The 21439-nt window shown below is 33.4% G+C and overlaps 1 protein-coding gene across 6 annotated transcripts in view; it reads right to left on the reverse strand.

Annotated features, from left to right (window-relative positions):
* SCAF11 (SR-related CTD associated factor 11) overlaps positions 1-21439 on the reverse strand; it is a 71344-nt gene that overhangs the window by 13442 nt on the left and 36463 nt on the right. For all 6 annotated transcript variants that reach the window (XM_060024625.1, XM_060024630.1, XM_060024628.1 and 3 more), the window contains 3 exons: positions 16062-16139; positions 12790-12890; positions 10817-10878 (listed from right to left, as the gene is read on the reverse strand). In XM_060024625.1, the coding sequence (XP_059880608.1) occupies positions 10817-10878; positions 12790-12890; positions 16062-16139 (241 nt within the window). The remainder of the gene's footprint in view (positions 1-10816; positions 10879-12789; positions 12891-16061; positions 16140-21439) is intronic.

The following is a 21439-nucleotide window of genomic DNA, read 5'->3' on the forward strand; positions in this document are numbered from 1 at the left end:
GAGCTCTTATGTATTTGAGAATGTCTTTATTTTGCCCTAACACTTGACTGATGGTTTGGTAGTGTACAGAATTTTCTAGGTTAGTAATTGTTTTCCCCAGAATTTTCAAGGCAGTGCTCCACTGCTCCATCTGTTGTTGCTGACAACATTCTTTTACACATGGTCTATTTTCTCTCTCTAGAAGCTCTTCAAATATTGTTATATGCAGAGTTCTAGGATTTTATAAAGCACTTAGTATAGTTCTTTCCTCATTTACTAGGTATTAGATTAATTATCTGGATACTCATACTCTACTATTCTGGGAAATTTTCTTTTGTTGTATTTTTCTTGATAAATTTCTCCCTTTTATTTTTTCTTTCTGGAATTTTAGTACTCAGTACTGGAACCTCATGAACTAATACCCTATCACCTCTTTGACTTCTGTCCCACTTTCTGAGGTTTCTAAGCTCATCTTCCACTTCCGTTCAATATTTTAAACTTCTACTATAATATTCTAAATTTCCAAAAGTTTTCTTTTTTTAGTCTTTTCTTGTCTCACTGATGAAATATCCCTTATCTTATCTCTGAGGATATTAATTTTCAAGTAGTTCCCTGTTTCCCAGCACTGGGTTTCTATCAGGTTCCTTTCCTTTGTCTCTTTATTGATCTCTATTATATTGGAGGTTCCCTCAAATCTCTGGTGATCCTTGATTGTTTGCGGGACACTAAAATGCTGATTGAAGATGATGTGGATGGGTGGTCAGTACCTTTCAATGGCTTTCACTGTAAGGTGATCAAGCACAGATCTGCCTGCTTCATTCAGACACACCCAAATGGCAGTATCTCCAAGTCCTTTAGGCAAGACAGTATCCTGGAAGATACCTTCTATCTCCCACTTTGGGAACAAGCAAGATTGCAAGTGCTTTGGGAAATGATCATGGGTAGAGAACTAGAGGCCTCAACATCTGACTTAATTTCCCTTTCTTTACTGTTGTTTCCTCTACTCCCATGTGTGCTACAGTTTAATCTAGTTCAACCACTCATTCTAAAGAGTAAGCCTCCAGTCTTTGCCTGCATAGACTCCTTCCCCTACACTGGCCAGTAATCTGCAGGATATACTTCTCCTTTAAAAAAATTTAACCAATTCTGTTTTTCAGCACAACTGCATATACCTGCTTTCAGAGATAATAGAGGCCCCCAGACCCAAGACTAAGGTTCTATGGTACATGAACTGATTTGATTCTTAACCCCACTCTCTCCATGAAAGGTTTGGGCTTCAGCTTTCTGCTAAGACAGTTTACCATTCACCTCAAACAACCATTTTCAAGCTTCTACTTTATGGACATTTCTTATCTGCTGTCCCTCCTCTCTAGTTCTCTTATCTTTCTGGCTTTAAATTTTTATTTTCTTTTCATTCCTTTATGGTCATTTCCATAGGGTTCTAGGAGGGATAAGAGAATTAAACAGGTGCTCAATCTGTTATGCTTACCCGGAAGCTTATCTCATTCTTTTGAATTCAGTACATCCCAAAAGATGTTTCATGACAACATCTTTTTCTACAATACGAGCCAGTATAACAAAGGCTCTGAGCTTAGAGCCTAGTACTTGGCAGGCACCCAATTAAAAACTTCGAAAAACTTGAAAAAAATTAAAGACACTAAACCGCATTGCTTCTGAAATCTAGCCAAGCAATCATAAAAAGACAGATAATGTTCTCTCAAGAAGTTCTTTCATAAAAATAAATTTAAATTATCCTTTGGGCACCATGGTTCCTGCTCAGTCTAACTAGGTAAATACATAAAAATGTTCTTAATTTGCACAACTTCCCACTAACTCTACCTTCACCTTAACTTTCATCTTAGTTCCTTGCTCAGTCATCAAATGCCTACATTTAAGAGTCCAAGGTTGCTTCTCTTTTGCATGATAGGTTCATTATTGCCTCTAAACTTTGAGACAATTACAAGTAACTTTACAGATTCTCTTGGTCTTCTAATGAGGCAGTTTGTTAATAAATGATATCTAAGAAATCTCAATGTGAAAATTAAAGGTTAAAACCCTTAAAGGTTCTATTCCTATAGTTATGACTTATAAACTTGAGCCTGAAAAAAAACAAAAACAAAACCTGTTCTCTATTACATTTCTGAAAGGAAACACAAAATAAAGTTAATTACAAAGTTAATTGGTCTGCTAAGTAGGGAGCAGTCTGCTATTTATATCGAGCCATTAGAAAAAGATGATAATTTGAGTTACAAAGCTTGTGGACAACCACAAAGTGAGAGGCTTAAGATGAGTAATATTAATAATATCATACTTTAGCATTATTCTGCAGTGGTAAGAGGCATTAGACATAGAGTCAGAAGACTGGATCAAATTCTGTCTGCTCCAACTGTGTGATCTTGGCCAAGATATTCAGCCTTTTAAAATTGTTTTAAAATTTATAATTATGAACAATTTTGAACATTCCATAAAGTACAAAAAATGACACCTACAGGGCAGATTTAACTGTTAACATTTAGTTATTTTACTTTTATTTAATCTTTGTTTCAGTCTCTTTGCCTTCAAGAGAAAACTACTTTCCTAAAATTGTCTTTTATTTTCACGCATCTTTTTATTACTGAAGCTTTCTGAAGTTTGTTTGCTGTCTGTTACAGGCATAGATCAGTTACCTTTTATCATCAGGTAGCTACAGCCAAGGACAATCAAATACTAAGTACTTAATTGCCATTACCACTTTGTATGATACCCTGGAAAATGCCATACAGAAAACACAACTGTTCACAACTTAAAATCTTACTAGAAAAAAAAGCCACGAAACAAGCTGATATACTTTATTTCATTGAAGTTAACTGTAAGAACTTGAATTATTTTATGCACCACTATCAGGGGAAAACGGCCAATTAAATTCTCATAGTACATTTTTTTTAATTACAGAAAATTTCAAACAAACACAAAATAGAGCAAATAGCATAATGAAACTCCATTATACCCATATCCCTGCCTCCACAATTATTAATTCACATCCACTGTTAATTTATCTACTACCTTCTCAAGTCATTTTGAAACAAATTCTAGACATCATATCATTTTAATGCACAACTATTTCAGTAAATAACTCTAAAATATAAGTGTTCTTTGGGGAAAAAATAACATTAATACCATTATTACAAGTAAACAAAAAACCTCCAATAACTCCTTAATACCAAACACCTGAAGTTCAATTTTCACCAACTGTCCTTAAAGTTTTATATATATATATTTTACTTTCTTTTTACAACATGTCACAATAAGGATCCAAATAATCCAACTGTGACTAGTTGAATCTTTCTTTTGTCTCTTTTAATCTACAGGTTCCCTCTCCCACTTTTAAACTCCTTGGAACTTTTTGACAGAAGAAACCAGGTCATTTGTCTATGGTCTACATTTTGTTGATTGCATCTCCTTGTCACTTAACACGCATCTCTGTCTCTTGTATGTCTTATAAATTAGTAGTTAGATTTCTTAATCAGAAATGAGAGGCCCTCGTACCGCAAAATAAATAAATAAATAAAATAAACAAACTTTCCTTTACTACCTGTTCAATTACCTTGATGTATAGTTTATATACAAAAGGCAAGGTAGATGCTTGTATCTTTCCTTTCATATATTGGTTTTAAAAATGAGTTAACTTCCTAGCATCCTCTAAAATAGACCAATTTGTGTTTGTTTACTTACAAGGTAGCATGATGAACTCATGAACTTAAACATATCTGACAGGTTTCAATAACTGTCCTTGACAGTTACTGAAGTTATTATCCTCTTCATGCTCAGATTGTTCCATTTTTGCCTAAAGGGAGCCCAATCTAGTTGATTCTTGAGACTTGTTACAATCCTAGCACTGCTTTGAAAGTTTCCTTGCCTTCTGTTAAGAAAAAAATATTCTAGGCACATCTTATTTATTTACTATCTCAAACCTGTAAACAGTCATTTATTTCAAGGAGGCCTGGTTCTTTTATTAGGAAATGTTATTTGGAGAACACAATCTCTGCATCAGAGTTGGGTCACAGTGATTTCTCATCACTTAGAAATTTTATTTCAGAATTACTGAAAGAGCTGTTTTTGACCACCCAGCTGTTTTGGCCATCAGGTTTGTAATGAATTTTTTACAGCAGCCCTAGGAAACTAATATAGACCTAGGTACAGTTTTTAATTGACTAATAAAAGTGAATATACAGGCATAATAAATTGGTTAAGGCATTCATAAAACTTCTTTACATGCAAAATCCAACTTTTTCGAATTACTTTTCAACCCAAGTTTGTTGATGACCATTTTTCACATGATATCATCCTCTATGCTATCAAGAACAGTGGTGATTTGTGGAGAATACAGTCAATAAATTATGTAATATCTTTGTATGGTGACAGATGGTAAATGGATTTATCATGGTGATCATTTTGAAATGTACAGAAATATCAAATCATTATGTGTGTACCAGGAACTAACACAGTGTTGTAGGTCAATTATACTTCAAAAACAAACAATCAAACAAACTCATAGAAAAAGAGCTCAGACTTGTGGTTACCAGAGATGAAGGTTGAGAGGAGGGGGAATTGATGAAGGTAGTCAAAAGGTGCAGACTTCCAGTTATAGGATAAATAAGTACTAGGGATGTAACATACAACATGATAAATATAATTAACACCATTGTATGTTATACGTCAAAGTTGTTAGAGAGCAAATCCTGAGAGTTCTCATTACAAGGAAACACTTTTTTCTATTTCTTTAATGTATCTATATGAGATGATGTTCACTAAACTTACTGTGATAATCATTTCATGATGTATGTAACTCAAAACATTATGCTGTATACCTTAAACTTACACAGTGCTGTATATATCAATTATTATCTCAATAAAGCTGGAAGAAAAATAAAGAACAATGGTGATTCTTCAGGAAATCCATACAAGAACTAAATTATTGGTGCTGGCCTCTTATACTGGCCTTTGCAGTTAAGTATGTACTTAATAGAATTAGCCAACTTATGACTTTCTCGGGAATGCTGCGCATGTGTCTGATGAATTTCCCCCAATTCTCTCTCAGTTAGAGGTCTAGGGGTTAAGAAAATTCCAGGATTATCTATGGATCTTCTCCCAAGTTTCTGCTATCTATTCTCCAGATTTAATGACAGCACTTTGTATGTTCATACAATCACAGGCAGTGACAACTATGCAGCTGCTTGGTCAACAGTGATCATACGAGACAAATGATAAGATAGAATCCTACTTCAGAGATGTTACAATGGGGGAAAAGAAGGGTTCTCAGAATTGATCAAGTAAGGCGTATACTAAATGAGTCATAAAGACAAAAAAGAAACACAACCTGAGAAAAAAGAGACAGCTCTAGAATTTTTCAAACAGATATTTAGCTTTCTATCTTTTTGGAGTAACTTTTACCAAGTTTTCCTAAAACGGTTTCACCACATTGTAATCCAGTGGAAAAAAACCTTTAATGGTATCTTTTTGCATAACATTACTCCTTGTAAGATAATATGCAGAAATTTTAGCTTTATTGCTCAACTCTCTATGACAGCCTCAACCTTCCTTTCCAGTCTTATTTCTGATCATGGTCTTTATTAACATTTTTGCCCAAACTCAAGAGTGGGGAAAGAAATGATAACTGCAAGAAACCATCAATATGACTTAAGCGCCAAACACTAATTCACATATCGACATGAACCAATTACCATTAAAACTATCTAAAGATGAAAAAATCTTTTGCATATGACATGCAAACATCCATATTTTTTCAGAGCATCTCTACTTGGTTGTAGAGTAAGCATCTTACATGTCCAAAAGAGAAATCTTTATTATACCATCCCAAACATTCTATTGGCCTTCCCCATCTCAGTAACTGGCAACTCCATTTTAACAGTTGTTCAGGCCAGGACTTTAGTCTCACCCTTGAATTCTTTACCTCACATCAATCCATCAGCAAATCCTTTTAATTTCACCTCTGAAATACAACATTTACAGAATTGAGGCACTTCTCACCACTTCCACTAATATCTTCCTGGCCCAACCCACCATAATCTGTGGCCGAGAATACAGCCACCAAACTAGTCTCTCAGGCCTCCTATGAGGACCTTGCCCTCCTATGAACTATTCTCTCCTTCACAGCCAGAGATCCTTTAATAATATGTCAGTCCATACTATCCCTGAAAGTGCTTGCCATTTAGGAGGCGTTAAATGACCTCCCAGCCAATGGCTTAACTCTTCCTCCTCCATCTACGTAATTCAATTGTTCTAGTCATACTGATCTCCATGCTATTCTCTGAACATACCATGATTGCTCCTGTCTCAAGGCTTTTGCACTTGCTCTTCCCTCTCCTGCAACACTCTAGATACATTTATGGCTTGAACCCTTACTTATTCTAGATTGCTGTTCAAATATAATCTAATCCAAGAGGCTTTCCCTGATGCCTTATATAATCACCTCCAGAATGTCATCATCCTTTGTCCCTTTACCCTACTTTATTCTTCTTTGAAGCACGTATAACACCTGTCATATTATACATTTATCTCTTTATTGTCCACAAAAGATACTCTGTTAGCAAGCACTTTGTCTCTTTTGTGCATTACTACAACCCTAAGAGTCCAGAGCTGCTTCAGAGTCTGTTGAATGAATGAGTTCATCTCAATTCCCTTTTGCTCTCCTAGTACGAACTTCTCATACTGAGTATGTGGTGAGTATGGATTTAGAATTTACACCTGAATAATCTTCATTAAACATGATAATTAAATGTAAGCTATTTCATCAGGTACATAATCTATCTCAATGCTAGAAGAAAAACTGTCTAAGTAAGATGTATTAAACACCACAAGTAAAAAGCAACATCACAGAAAAAAATCTAAATGGGTAATCAGTAAGTACCCAATACCCTTCAACTCAATCCAGACTTGTTCAGTTAAGACATCTGCTAATAATTACATGATAGGTATTAGTACTCTTGTTCTACCCACTCATAAAGTATAAAGAATATTCTGCCTATCCTAAACCAAACAAATGACATCAGGCATCTTAACATAAGTAGACATGGCATTAAGTTACAGGCCTTGGATAATGTTAACCTTCTGGCAGGAAATACGTTTTTTAAGAACTATAATTAAAAATTACCTATTCAAAATTTTAAAACTCCCAACAAACAAAAGTCCAGGACCAGACGGCTTCTCAGGTGAATTCTACCAAACACTGAGTTAATATCTACCCCTCTCAAACTATTCCAAAAAACTGCAGAGGAAGTAACGTTTCCAAGGCCAGCAACCCTAATACCAAACCAGACAAAGATATCACAAAAAAATAAAATTAAAGGCCAATATCACTGGTGAACATACACCCAAAAATACTCAACAAAATAATGGCAAACCAAATTCAACAGTACAGTAAAACGATCATATATGCCATGATCAAGTGGGATTTATCTCCGGGATGAAAGAATGGTTCCATATCCACAAAGCAATCAATGTGATACTCATTAACAAACTGAAGAGTAAAAACCATATAATAATCTCAACAGCTGCAGAAAAGCTTTTAAAAAAAATTCAACACCCTTTATGATAAAAACTCAATAAAGTGGGTACAGAGGGACCACACCTCAACATAATAAAGGCCATATATGACAAACCCACAGCGAACATCACACTCAACGGTGAAATGCTGAAAGCATTTTCCTCTAAGATCAGGGACAAGACAAAGATGCCCACTCTCGCTACTATTATTCAACATAATTTTGGAAGTCCTAGCCACAGCAATCAGACAAGAAAAAGAAACAAACAGCATCCAAATTGGAAAGAAAGAAGGAAAACTGTCACTGTTTGCAGATGACATATTATACACAGAAAATCCTAAAGGCGCCACCAAAAATCTACTGGAACTCATCAATGAATTTGGTAAAGTTGCAGGATCTAAATTAACATGCAGAAATCTGTTGCACTTCTCTACCCTAACAACAAACTATCAGAAAGACAAATTAAGAAAACAATCCCATTCAAAATTCCATCAAAAAGAATAAAATACCTAGGAATAAATCTAACTAAGGAGGTAAAAGATCTGTACTTGGAAACCTATAAGACGCTGATGAAAGAAACTGAAGACAACACCAACAGATGGAAAAATATATCATGTTCATGGACTGGAAGAATTAATATTGTTAAAATGACCACACTACCCAAGGCAATCTACAGATTCAATGCAATCTCTATCAAAATACCAATGGCATTTTTCACAGAACCAGAACAAATAATTCCAAAATTTGTATGGAAACACAGAAGACACTGAATAGCCAAAACAATCTTGAGAAAGAAGATTAAAGCTAGAGGTATCATATGATCCACCAATTCCATCCCTCGGTATTTATCCGAAGAAAACAAAAACAGTCATTCAAAAAGATATATGCACCTCCATGTTTACTGTAGCATTATTTAAAATAACCAAGAGGGCTTCCCTGGTGGCGCAGTGGTTGAGAGTCCACCTGCCGATGCGGGGGACCGGGGTTCATGCCCTGGTCCGGGAAGATCCCACATGCCGCGGAGCGGCTGGGCCCATGAGCTATGGCCACTGAGCCTGCGCGTCCGGAGCCTCTACTCCACAGCGGGAGAGGCCACAATGGTGAGAGGCCCGCGTACCACAAAAAAAATAATAATAAAAAAAATAAAAATAACTAAGATATGGAAGCAACCTAAGTGTCCATCAATAGATGAATGGATAAAGAAGATGTGAGATACACACACACACACACATATTCCACACAATGGAATATTACTCAGCCATGAAAAAGAATAAAGCCCTGCCATTTACAACAACATGCAAGGACCTACAGGGAATTATGCTAAGTGAAATAAGTCAGACAGAGAAAGACAAATACTGTATGGTATCACTTATACAAACAAAATCATGGAAAAAAAGATCAGATTTGTGGTTACCAGAGGCAGGTGGTGGGGGAAGGAGGAACTGGATAAAGGAAGTAAAAAGGTACAAACTTCAAGTTATAAGATAAATAAGTACTAGGGATGTAATGTACAACATGATAAATATAATTAACACTGCTGTATGTTATACATGAAAGTCATTAAGAGAGAAAATCCTAAGAGTTTTCATCACAAGGATAAAAATTTTTTTTTCTATTTCTTTAATGTTGTATCTATATGAGATGATGAATGTTCACTAAACTTACCATGGTCATCATTTTATGATGTATGTAAGTCAAATCATTATGCTGTACACTTTAAACTTAGTGTTGTATATGTCATACATAATTTATATATGTAATATACATAAGTTATGCACATAATTTATATACATAATTTATATATGTATATATATATTTATATACATAAATTGGAAGGAAAAAAATTAGCTATTCAACTGGCTTACCATGTCCCCTGAAAACTTGTTTAGTATTTCATATTCTGAATAGTAAAACAAATTCTCAAATCCAAATGAATCAAAGAGTCTTATAAATGGCCTTCACCATACTGAAGCACTATAGATTTAAGATTTGCCTATGTTTTCCTCTCTAAAAATAAGTCCAGGCAGGAGATACATACTTAAAGAAAATTACAGTAGTCTTAAAACTAAGATTATCATAGGGAGAATGGGCCAGATTATCTAGAGAAAATCTATAACATCATTTACTCTTCCTTAGCAGTAAATTTTACATCAGATCCTAGAATTACCAAACAAAGGCTATTCATTAAAAAGGATGCTATGCTACAGCAATGACACAGAAAAACAAAGAAGTTTTGATACCTAAAGTTCTTTAACAAAAGAAAAATGCTTATCTAACCATAAAGTCCTTTTAGTGAAATTCCACTTTAAGAGTAAATTATCAAAGACAGACATTCGTTAATCTGTAAATCTGGGGTTATCTATAATCCTGAGATCATGTTAATTCAAATAAAAAAGCCAATAACAACAACAGCCAAACTTGGTATTCAAACGTATAAAAAATGAAGTTGATTATCATTTAGTTTTAAGATGAATTCATTAATTCTTTCTATCTATAAATAGAAATTAATTATAACCTGGCCTGGAAAATAAATGCTCACTTCTCCCTGCTTACAATTAGCCTATAGTAAGTTGTTCTTTGTAACAAGAATAAACCGCTTGAGCTCCAAAGAGGAGTCACAAAGCACTATAGTGCCATTTTTCTCAGGCCCTGCTGCAAAGCTTTCCTGTATTAAAGAACCATACACTAGACAACAAGAGACAGGCATATCTAACTGCTCATTTAGATAAATATGTAAGAAATGCTTTATTTCCAAATAAAGTTTCAAATTAAAAGTGTGGCTCAAAGCCAAACCACAACTTCCTCTGGGAACTATGAATTACCTTCTCACTGTCACAGGCTTCTCTTGTTACTGCTTACAGTTATTCTCCCACAAGGTATTTCATCTCAGTTCCCATAAGGACTTCTGCACTAATGAGTGGAGTAGGACCACAATGTAGGTTGCTAACCAAGGAGTTGGAAAACATCCTTTTCTCCTTTTTCTTCCCAACATACATGTGCGCGTGCACGCACACACACACACACACACACACACACCAACCACACACACACACACACACACTCATTCACTCTCCCCTTCCCTCCTTACAGCTGAGCATGAAAATAAAAAAGGCAGGAAACAGTATAAATGACTCCATGAAAGCAGTTTATGTAGGACTGAATACAGTGTACAGAGCTCAGCAGAGTTCTGTGCATGACTATTTTCCAAGCCAAAATATTACTTACAAGAACTTTGGCACAAGCATTAAAGTAAGAAACAAAAAAAGGTAGAACACACAAGTAAGAAAGTCACTTACTGTATATCATCTTCAAGTCATAAAGTTTTGCACTTAATAGATCTTCTCTTTTGACTTTTTTTCTGTAAACACCAATAAAGAGATGAAATAAGAGAAAACTGTTACTTTGCTCATTTATTTTCAATCCACTGCCCACCAAATTGAAAGTATTATGCACTGAGTTTTAAATTTTAGCAAAGAAAGCATGATTAGTTGGACTCCCCACTTAGCTGCCACTCCAATGACTGCAATGGAGATTCACTAACAAGAAACAAAACACTCTTGCAACCCCTTTCCCTGGAACTGGGAGAAACTATCAGAAAGAGGAGTTTTACAGCTTTAGAAGGGAGAGGCAACACTGAATGGGATATCTTCTAAGTGCAGGAAATGAGGCATATGCCTCATAAACATAAGATTGAATGAGAGGAATTCTAAAAACATCCAAAAGACTCCCAAAATAATGTACGGTAAAAATCTAACAGCTGACAGATTTTCCACCTTGGAAGAAATCATTAAGGGTATGACTTGGTGAGCAAAAGCAAATTATTATTTTGCATTAGTATTTTGCATTACATCCCTATACCATCCCTCTACCACAGTCCTTGAGAAAAAACAGTTAAGCATGTGGACTACCTCAGCTCTGTTAGACCCACTGTATGACCCTATCACAGGTCATACAATGATGAGCACTGCACTCTCAGCACGAGCCAAGAGAACTGGGTAATTCTGAAAAAATGCCTACCTATGACATTGTCACAGCCAAGAATAGGAGATGAATCAATAATGAAGCTAGCAAAAGGTATTTCTTCACTATGCTTGGGAAAAATGTGCTATTTACTATATAACCATAAATGGAAGACTCAAAGCTGACTCAGATATAATTAAAAGAAACTGTAAATAAAATTTGCTCTACTGCAGTTATTAACTGGCTTTATGGGTGGGCTCTTGAATAGAGTGTTCCAGGAATCCCTTAAAATCTAAAAACTTTTATCTCTAAGTATGTTTTCGGATAGTAGTTGTCTATAGTTTTCTTAGGATTACCAAAGAAGTCTGTAACTTCCCAAAAGTCTATAACTTCTAAAGAGCTACAGGGTTCTAAATTAGTTGCATGATTCAATAAATCTCAAGGAATATTGTTAACTGTTTTGGTAACTAATATATTTACTCTCTTAAGGTATTAGTATTCTGATGAAATGTACTAATGAATCATAGATTTAATTATGACTTTGACAACTTTTGGACAGCTCTAAATATACTTCAGATCAAAAAGGGCTTCATTTTAAATGTACTGTAACAAGTTATTTTAAGTATTAATAATAAATGAATCTCCAGTACACTATTAATTCAATTTAATTCAAAAATATGTTAATATCTGTTAAACCTGCGTACTATTTCTAGGCAATTACGTTTTAACAATAGCAGTTAATGAAACAAATCCAAACGTGTTTAAAATTTTTTTTAAACAATAAACATTTGTTATAGCAGTAGCAAGTGTCTGCTATAACACAGAGAAACAAAATGAGAAAGATAATAAGTAGTTTCAATTACAACTGTCTCATGAAGAATGTTGTACTGTATCTTTAGTTACTTTCTACTTTCTGTCCATAAATACTAGAGCAGTTACTCAAAATGTGGGCTGTGCACCAATGCTTATCCATATTTGTTTCTGATATGTACCAAAATGCGTAAGCATTCAGAAAATTTTACAGAAATTTTACACTGTTGTAACTTTTATTGTACAAAAGTATCAATCTAAAACAAATTAGGAAAAAAACTAATTCATCAAAGATAGAGGTCAAATAAATTATATTCTCAGATTTCAGCTGGTCCTTCCTTAACTTATCAAGGGTGTGCTTTAAAAGTAATTAAATACATTTAAACCTCACCTCAAATTAAATACAAAAAACCTCATTTTTTTAAGTACTTTTTTTCTTTTTACTAGCTATCTTCTGATTCTACACAGTTGGATTCCACTTCTGAAGTTCAGCACTAACCTCATACAGCTTTTAGAATTTTCCTGACAGGACAGCTGTTTCTTAAAAGAGCTTTCAATTTTCTTGTCATTTGTTTCTCTCAACTGTCTTTTTATGTGAACCTGTGAGAAAAAGCAAAATCACCTATTTAGACTGATAATCTGGCATCACAAATGATAACCTACACATTTCCCTTGAAAGGACAAAAAATTAAAGAAACAAAATTGTCTGAATGAACGTGCAGCCCAAATACATATGCTTATTAATTCAAGCATGCTAAACTATAAACTTAGTATGTGTGCTAAGCTCTGGGGAAACATAACAGTAAGAGAGGGGCATGTAAATAGATTAAGTGCTCATAACAAATATAAACACAGATCTTTGTATACATGTAGAACTGACTTTGAGGATATCAGAGAAGACTTTAATGAGTAGATGATTTATGAGTCGGTCTTCAAGAATGAGTAGGAATCTGTATAAGGAAAAAATATTCTAAATGGAGGGAACACAGTTATAAGAAACAGTAAGAAGCCAATGCAGATGGGGAATAAAAAATTAGCAGGATATGAAGCTGATACAATGTATTAGGACCAGACTGTAAAGGGTCCTGAATAAGAAAATAATTCTATAGGAATCAGAAAATAGAGTTTTAAAAGCATGTGAATGAGATGATCAAATTTGTTTTCTTTGGCAGTGATATGGAGAATGAACCAGTTAAGGGAAACTATAAAAGTCAGGAAACTGGAAAAAAGTTCTTATAACAGTGTAGATCTATACTGTATGAGACAATAGTCACTAGCCACATACTATTAAGCATATGAAATGTGGCTGGTTTAAATTGAGATGTACTTGTAAGTGTAAAATATACACCGGATTTCAATGAAAACAACAACAAAAAATAAAATCCTTCAATAATAATTCTTCTAAAATATTACATGTTGAGATAATACACTAGATATGTTGGATTAAATAAAATATAAAAATTCAATTTAACTGTTTCCTTTTGGTCTTTTAATGCGGCTACTAAAAATTTTATATTATAGAGTGGTTTGTAGTATATTTCTATTGGTAGAACAGGTCTAGATGACAGCATGAGGGCCTACAAAGAGGTAATGAAGTGGGAACAAATTTAAGACATTGTGCAGAAGGAACAGGCAAAAATAAGACAAAGAGAAAAAATGGAAAACTCCCAGATGTTTTTGATCTGGGTGACTGGGATTATGGTACCATACAACTGGGGTTAGGGGATGGGGCAGGGAATGAGATGAGTTTGGGGTTTGTTAATATTTAGATTCCTTTGGTATTCTAGATGGAGATGTCCAACAAGTGGTTGAAAATATAAGCAATTATATATGACCCATTCGAGTTTAATTGTAAAGGGAAAAGGATAATAAAGATTCAAAAGAAGTAAAAGGGCAAAGGAAGATATTAAGAATATATGGATAATACCACACACAGAATTACCGTATGACCCAGCAATCCCACTACTGGGCATATACCCAGAGAAAACCATAATTCAAAAAGACACATGCACTCCAATGTTCACTGCAGCACTATTTACAATAGGCAGGTCATGGAAGCAACCTAAATGCCCACTGACAGACGAATGGATAAAGAAGATGTGGTACATGTATACAATGGAATATTACTCAGCCATAATAAAAAGGAACAATCTGGGTCATTTGTAGAGTCATGGATGCATCTAGAGACTCATACAGAGTGAAGTACGTCAGAAAGAGAAAAAAAATATCGTGTATTAATGCATACATGTGGAACCTAGAAAAATGGTACAGATGTACCTGTTTGCAGTACAGAAATTGAGACACAGATGCAGAGAACAAACGTAAGGACACCAAGGGGGTGGGCAGGGGGTGGGAGGTGGGGTGTGGTGTGGTGTGATGAATTGGGAGATTGGGATTGACAGGTATACACTGACGTGTATAAAATGGATGACTAACATGAAGCTGCTGTATAAAAAAATAAAATAAAATTCAAACAAAAAGAAAGAATGTATGGATAATATCACACACGATAAGAAATACCTTTTAAGTTTGACAAAATTAGATTAACACTCCCCCAAACTTTTAACTTAAGTAACACTCAAACCCTATTAAATAAAACATAAATTTTTATTCCAAGCAACAGAACAAAATTCACATGAAGCAACAGAACAAAATTTTACAGAAGAATATCTTTGGAAGCTAGCTCATGCTAAAGAAGCTTCAGCAACATAATATATATAGTCTGGAAAAACAGAACATGTCTTTCAGAGAAGTGTTGCTTTAATTTTGATTATACTATCACACACATATATAATGTTTTATCTTTTCTCCAAGATATATACTAATTTGTATAGATGTCCAGAGTTAACACAATTACAACATGCAATATCTTTCACATGTCATTTTATTTGAATTGCAATCTCATTTGTACCTTATGTCACTGAGACTTATCTGGAAAAAATATATCAAAACAAATTATAAACACCTACACTGAGAACATCTAATGCTTAAATAGTTTTATGTTGCTTACATGCCCCTTCCTATTCACAAAGATAGCAACCAAAGTGTTGGTGCTACTTGGGAAGTTTGTTTTTCCCATCAATGGCATCATATATGTATATATTGAGTATTCTCATTTTTAACTGTATACCATTCTTGACTTACTAATGAGAACCTCAAGAAATCTTTCTTACACATTTCACTTTACGTAAATTACTACTTACTCTTTTCACTTTTTATTCATTAACTCAGGAATATGTTCCTATCTCTTTCTTCTTCTTTTATTTGTAAGCCAAAAATAAATGTGAATACAAATCATAATCATGGTTCTTAATCATAAGTAACATCAGCATGGTATGTGAATCTCAAGAATGTGACTAGGATTAAGCATTACAATAAAACCGTACGTAACAAAAGAAGTCATCTGCCCATGACAACACTGAAACCATGAGAAGTCCCTCTCAAGATCTTCACAAACCCCCTTATTCTTCTCGAATTAAATTCAGTTTCCTTCAAGCACCAGAATTTAAGAACAAAGACACCCTTTTATATTTAATTTTGTTTAATCTTCTCAACATTATGTTTTTCATGAAAACATAATTTTCAGGTACTCTGGACTTAAGTTTTTGTGGGGGTTTGTGTTTGAATCTAATATTCCATTCAAACATTTTTTCAATGGAAATTAAACACATTAAAGTTGAATTCACAAATATACTCAAACTGGAAATTTAAAGCAAAATCATCTCAATTAAGTTTAAAGAGTTTGTTTTACAAAATAAATCTAAACCTTACCTTAACACAACCTTCCAATGCACTGAATTTAAACACCGCCTGAAAAGGTTTCCGGTCAATAGGACATGAAGCCAGTGTCTGAAAAATGATGAACAAATTATAACTTTACGAATGTCTCTTTAAAACAGATCAAAATTAAACTATAACAAACGCATTCACAGTAAGTTTTTCACCAGAAGAGGAACCATAGAAAAATAATTTTTTCTTCTTTCAAAGATAAAGATGAAATGCTTTCCACCTGTATTACTCCACAAAGTAATAAATACCATAATTTTTAAAATTCATTCAAACATTTACTGAGCACCTATTGTATGCTAAATAAGTGGAATACAACGATGATCAGAGAGATAAGATCTTTGTTATCAAGATAATACCTATTAAGACTTGCTGCACAGTTGAGTACTACAGCTGTAATGAAAGGAAAGCTGGGCTGAAATCACTACCTCTCTGATCCAAAGCACTTGAGTAACTCTAAATAAGCTGTAAAAGGAATGGCTTGGACAGGTCCCTTATAGATTTTAATATTCGATGACAATATTTTCCCCCAAAATAATTTTCAATAGGCAGTTGTACCAGCAAAAAAAAAAATTGTAGATATGAAGAAAAGCAAGGATTCCTCTGCTGCTCCCTCAGCCATGTAGATGCCCTCTCCGGAAGTAGTTTCTTATGTATCCTTTTGGAGATACCCAATGTTTATGCATAACGTGTATCTTTTAAATATAAAATATAATTCAGATGCTGAACTGAATCTTGTTTTTCTCTTAATTACATATTTTAAATTGGCTCATATTACTATTTCAGAGCTGTCCCATTCTTAACAGCATGGTATGTCATATAGTTTTAATTTACATTTCCTTTTATATGAGTAAGGTTGAAAATATTTCCACGTTTAAGGGCTCTTCAAAGTTCCTTTTCTTTAAACTGTCTATTCATGCCTTTTGCCTAACTTTTTTTATTAGGTTGCTGGTCTTTTTCAAACTGAATTGTAGGCTTTCTTTATAAATTAAGAAAAATTGTCCTTTGTTCACTCTGTAATTCTAAATCATCTTTATCTTGACATAAATATATTTCCTATACTTTCAAAATTAACATGCTTCAACTATAATTGAGTTTCTCTGATAATACTATTAAATGTTTGTATAGGAATAGGCTTATATTATTTAAATAATTTAAGATAAAGTATGTTTACTAGGGTAAAAGGGAAGATTCTGTACCCTAAGAAGAAAATACTGAAAGGCGATATTTTAATACCTATGGTTATAAAAGTAAAACAGGATTCTAGCAATTTAATAGCAATAGTCTAATAGATAATATAATAATGAAGTTTTGATAAATTATCCTATATTCCCTAGTGGAAAAATGTGATATTTGCTTTTCTGGACTTTGGCACATATCAAGATATGCTTACACAAAGCACAAGTACAACAGACTGTGTGTGGCCCTCGATCATATAATACATTTTCACAAAGCTCGTGAGTCACTTTGGAAGCAGCCAAAATATAAACAGAGTTACTTTTTACTACTCTGCTAAAAAGTGATTTTTCTTTTCTTAAGTAGGTAGGGCTTGATAAAATGCTCTACACCATATCTGAATTAGGAAATTTGACTTTCCTGACTATATTAAACCAATTCAGACTGGTAGAACCCAGCTCAGCTTACTTCCAAGTACTATGCATTTAGGATGCTAGTACTTTACCTACAGAAAATTTGACCTTAAAAAGCTTTGCTACAAGTAGCAACAAAGCTGTCCACAGCTTTTTAATAATGCATTACAAATAGCAATTCTAGTTCAAAGAACTCAACATCGTAACTATGTGACTGTTGTTTATATTACCATTTACTGCATGAAATTTCTTAGACTAGAGGTTATATTAACACATTTATAATTCAAAATAATACTTTAAAGTGGAAACTTTCAAGTATTTATTTTTACTAAAGTTTCAAAATATACTTGTATTTCTATTTTAAAGGTAAATTTAGATAAAATTCATTAAAAAGATAAAAGAGGGATTTCCCTGGCAGTCCAGTGGTTAAGACTTCGCCTTCCAATACAGGGGATATGGGTTTGATCCCTGGTCAGGGAGCTAAGATCCCATATGCCTCGTGGCCATAAAACCAAAACAGAAGCAATACTGTAACAAATTCAATAAAGACTTTAAAAATGGTCCACATTAAAAAAAAAATCTTTGAAAAAAAAAGATAAAACAATAATAAAATGTGTTTCCTTCCATGTTTTTTAAAAAACTATTAAGACATGTGTAAGGGCTCTGGATTACTGTCTATTTTTATATCTTGTCCTGTGTATAACCTTGAGCAAGTTACATAGCCTTCCTTTGTCTCATTTGTGAAAATGGGGATAATAATAATCTGAGGTTTTCACAGTAATTAATGGCATACACTAAGTACTGTGTAAAGTCTTCTAAATATTAACTAGCTTTACAGCACTAACAATAAAAAAGCTTGGCTCACTAACAAAAAGATAACTCACAATATGATGTACATATACATGTGAGAGACTGAATTCTTAGTGATTTTTCTTGTTGGAATTTTCAAAGTTCATGACATATATGGAAATTAAACTATTCCATTTTTTAATATCTATTTCAAGTTGTAACATGAAGATCCAAAGAAAGCCACTGTGTTAAAGAAATTTATTCTATATCAGATGCATTGAACCTTTCAAAAACTCTGAAATTACACAATCCCATTTTCTTCTTTATTAAATTTCCTCTGTTGACATCCGCTAAATGGCACTCTTCCCTTTCCCATGTTCAAACTGACAAGAGTTTTAACCTGAGCCGTTCCATTTTGATCTGTTACAGGTATTAGGGTTCTGAGTAAGATTTTGGTTTTGTTCTTTTTTCCTTAACTATAATTGTCATGGATTTGTCTAAGGTTTCATGTGGAGAAAGGGTTCCACTGCTATTTCAAAAACAAAAAGAAAGAAAACAGAAATAAAAAATAGTAGTCGGAAAACTACTGCTATCTATTATGGTAATCTGTATATACTTACATTTCCTAAAAATAATCTACTTAACACTAGAAAACAAGTTAACAGATTTTCTTTGGCTCAGGCTTACCGTCAGAAAAATTTCTTAAAAGCAGGTTATCCTCCTCAGATTAAAAAAAAGCATAGGTCAGAAAATAAGCTACCTATAGTAGACAAAATATCTTTGCTATGGCTACTGAGAAATGATGATATCCATTTCTGACCTTAAAACTGTTTAGCAAAGCATTTCAAACGGGAAACAGAAAAGAAATTCAGTTATCCTGAGTTAAGTCTTCACAGCATACCTCAATAAATTAATAGTGACTAAAGAACTTAATGAAAAAGAAATCAAAACAGATTTTTAAAAACTAAATGGATCTTTCATTTTTTGTTAATGTATAATGTAAGAAAAATATAAGGCTACTTTACATTAGCATATTAGCCAAAGTTCAAAGACACTGTCATCAGTAGGTACTAAAGCATAAAATTATATATCACATGATGATCAAACAGCTTTAATAGGAAAGTTAAAAAAAAAAAGGTTTTAAAAAATGGTTTGCATTGGCCTAATTTTAAAGCATTCCTAAGGAATCTTCATCCTTATAATCCAGCAGATACCCATTCAGAAAATCTCAAAGATATTTTAATCTTAGTTTCCAGAGTTTGTGTCACTAAAATAACTAATTTAGTTTTTAAGTTGTGTGGTTTAAAAAATTCACATTTAAAACTAATGTTGAAAAATTTTAGCTAATATACTTAATTCTTCTTTAAAATATATTTTTAGTTTTAAAGAAAATTATCCCAAATTTTATTTTCCTTGTATACAACAAAAATAAATACCCTTTGGTTATTCACCATTTTGAGTTCTTATATACAACAAAAATACCCTTAAATTATTCACCTATTTAAATTGACAATGACTTTTATTTCAATAATTTTTCAAGTATCTAATTTAATTAGTTTCATAGTCAAAGTAATCCAATATCATCATTCAACTCTGTGATACAGCTACAAAATTAACAGAATTTGATCACTACTTTACAATGTAATGTGTATTAAAAAACAGAGCATTCATTTTACTGTGAATGCTCTCTACTGAGGTTATATCAGTTAAGGAGGCAATTTCGATAGAAAAAAATAATCTTCCTAATGATTTCAGTAAAACATACCCTAGTATTCTGAAGCGTTGTAAATTCCCAGCTCAGATAAACCCATATTTAAATGTAAGAACAGGAAACCTTCCTTATTTGGGAATTCAGGATTCTTGATTTCTAATATTTCTTGCTTCCTGCTGCTGCTCTATCCTCAATCACAAAGGCTGCCTACCGATAGCCCCTCCTAGAGAGAGAGAAGCAAGTGTTAAAGGTAAGTGCTTAAAGACTAAATCTCAGTACCTATGTTTTAGGTAGGTTTGTCTGTTCATGGGAATCTCTAGAACATTTATCTCTCTTACTAATAAATAGAGCACATTATATAAAACTGCAGTTCAAAATCAAATAAAGATGATTTAGGAATGCATACCATTAGAGGTTGCTGCTTATTTTAAAGCCATTCACTAGGACCTATCCTTTCTTCTTGATGGTCCCAAGATACCTAGTCTGCACCTCTAAAGAAGTGCTCACCTGTAGTCGGCCTACATGTACACTATCACATTTAACCAGTTCTTTCAAGACAGTCCTATCACATTTAACCAGTTCTTTCAAGACAGCTTTCAGGAATGTATCCCTACAGGGCAAATGGCTGTCAGTAATAAAATTAACAGCAAGAAAACTTTTTATCCAACTACTCAAAAGGAACTCTTTCATATTCTTAAAAATAAATTACAACAGTTGGGTAGAATTACTTTTAACCTTTCTTTTCTTTTGACATTTAATAGTTAAGACTTTCATTTTCTAGCATAAAAACAGAAAATCCCATAAACTATCTGTATAAATCACTTTACAAATTCTGACATTTAAAATTAGACTATACAGAAGTACACATTAATTTACCCAACTGGTAAAAACAGAATATTAAATGAAAACCTATTACATATGCTTTAGGTAATGAGCATTCACAATATAAAAATATTCTTTGCTCTACCAAAGGTTTTACCAAAGGATCAATACAGAGTGAAAACAACTAGGAATTTGGAATAATTAGTCACAAATTCAAGTTCTGGAGGAGTCAGAACTAGCAACCTCTCTAATCTACTTTAAGGATGAAGATAGACAGCTCTGAATCACCTATCACACAAGTTGTAATAATTAAATTAATTAATGTATTTGACAACGCTTTATAGATTATAAAGATAAGGACTAACAGTAGTGCCCCACAGATATGCTTACATTATTGTTCACAAAGAAGTACATAACAGAGAGGTTTGGTTTAGTACAGGAATAAAGAAAAA

The sequence above is a fragment of the Delphinus delphis genome, chromosome 11 (assembly GCF_949987515.2).
Source record: "Delphinus delphis chromosome 11, mDelDel1.2, whole genome shotgun sequence".
NCBI classification, from domain to species: Eukaryota; Metazoa; Chordata; class Mammalia; order Artiodactyla; family Delphinidae; genus Delphinus; species Delphinus delphis.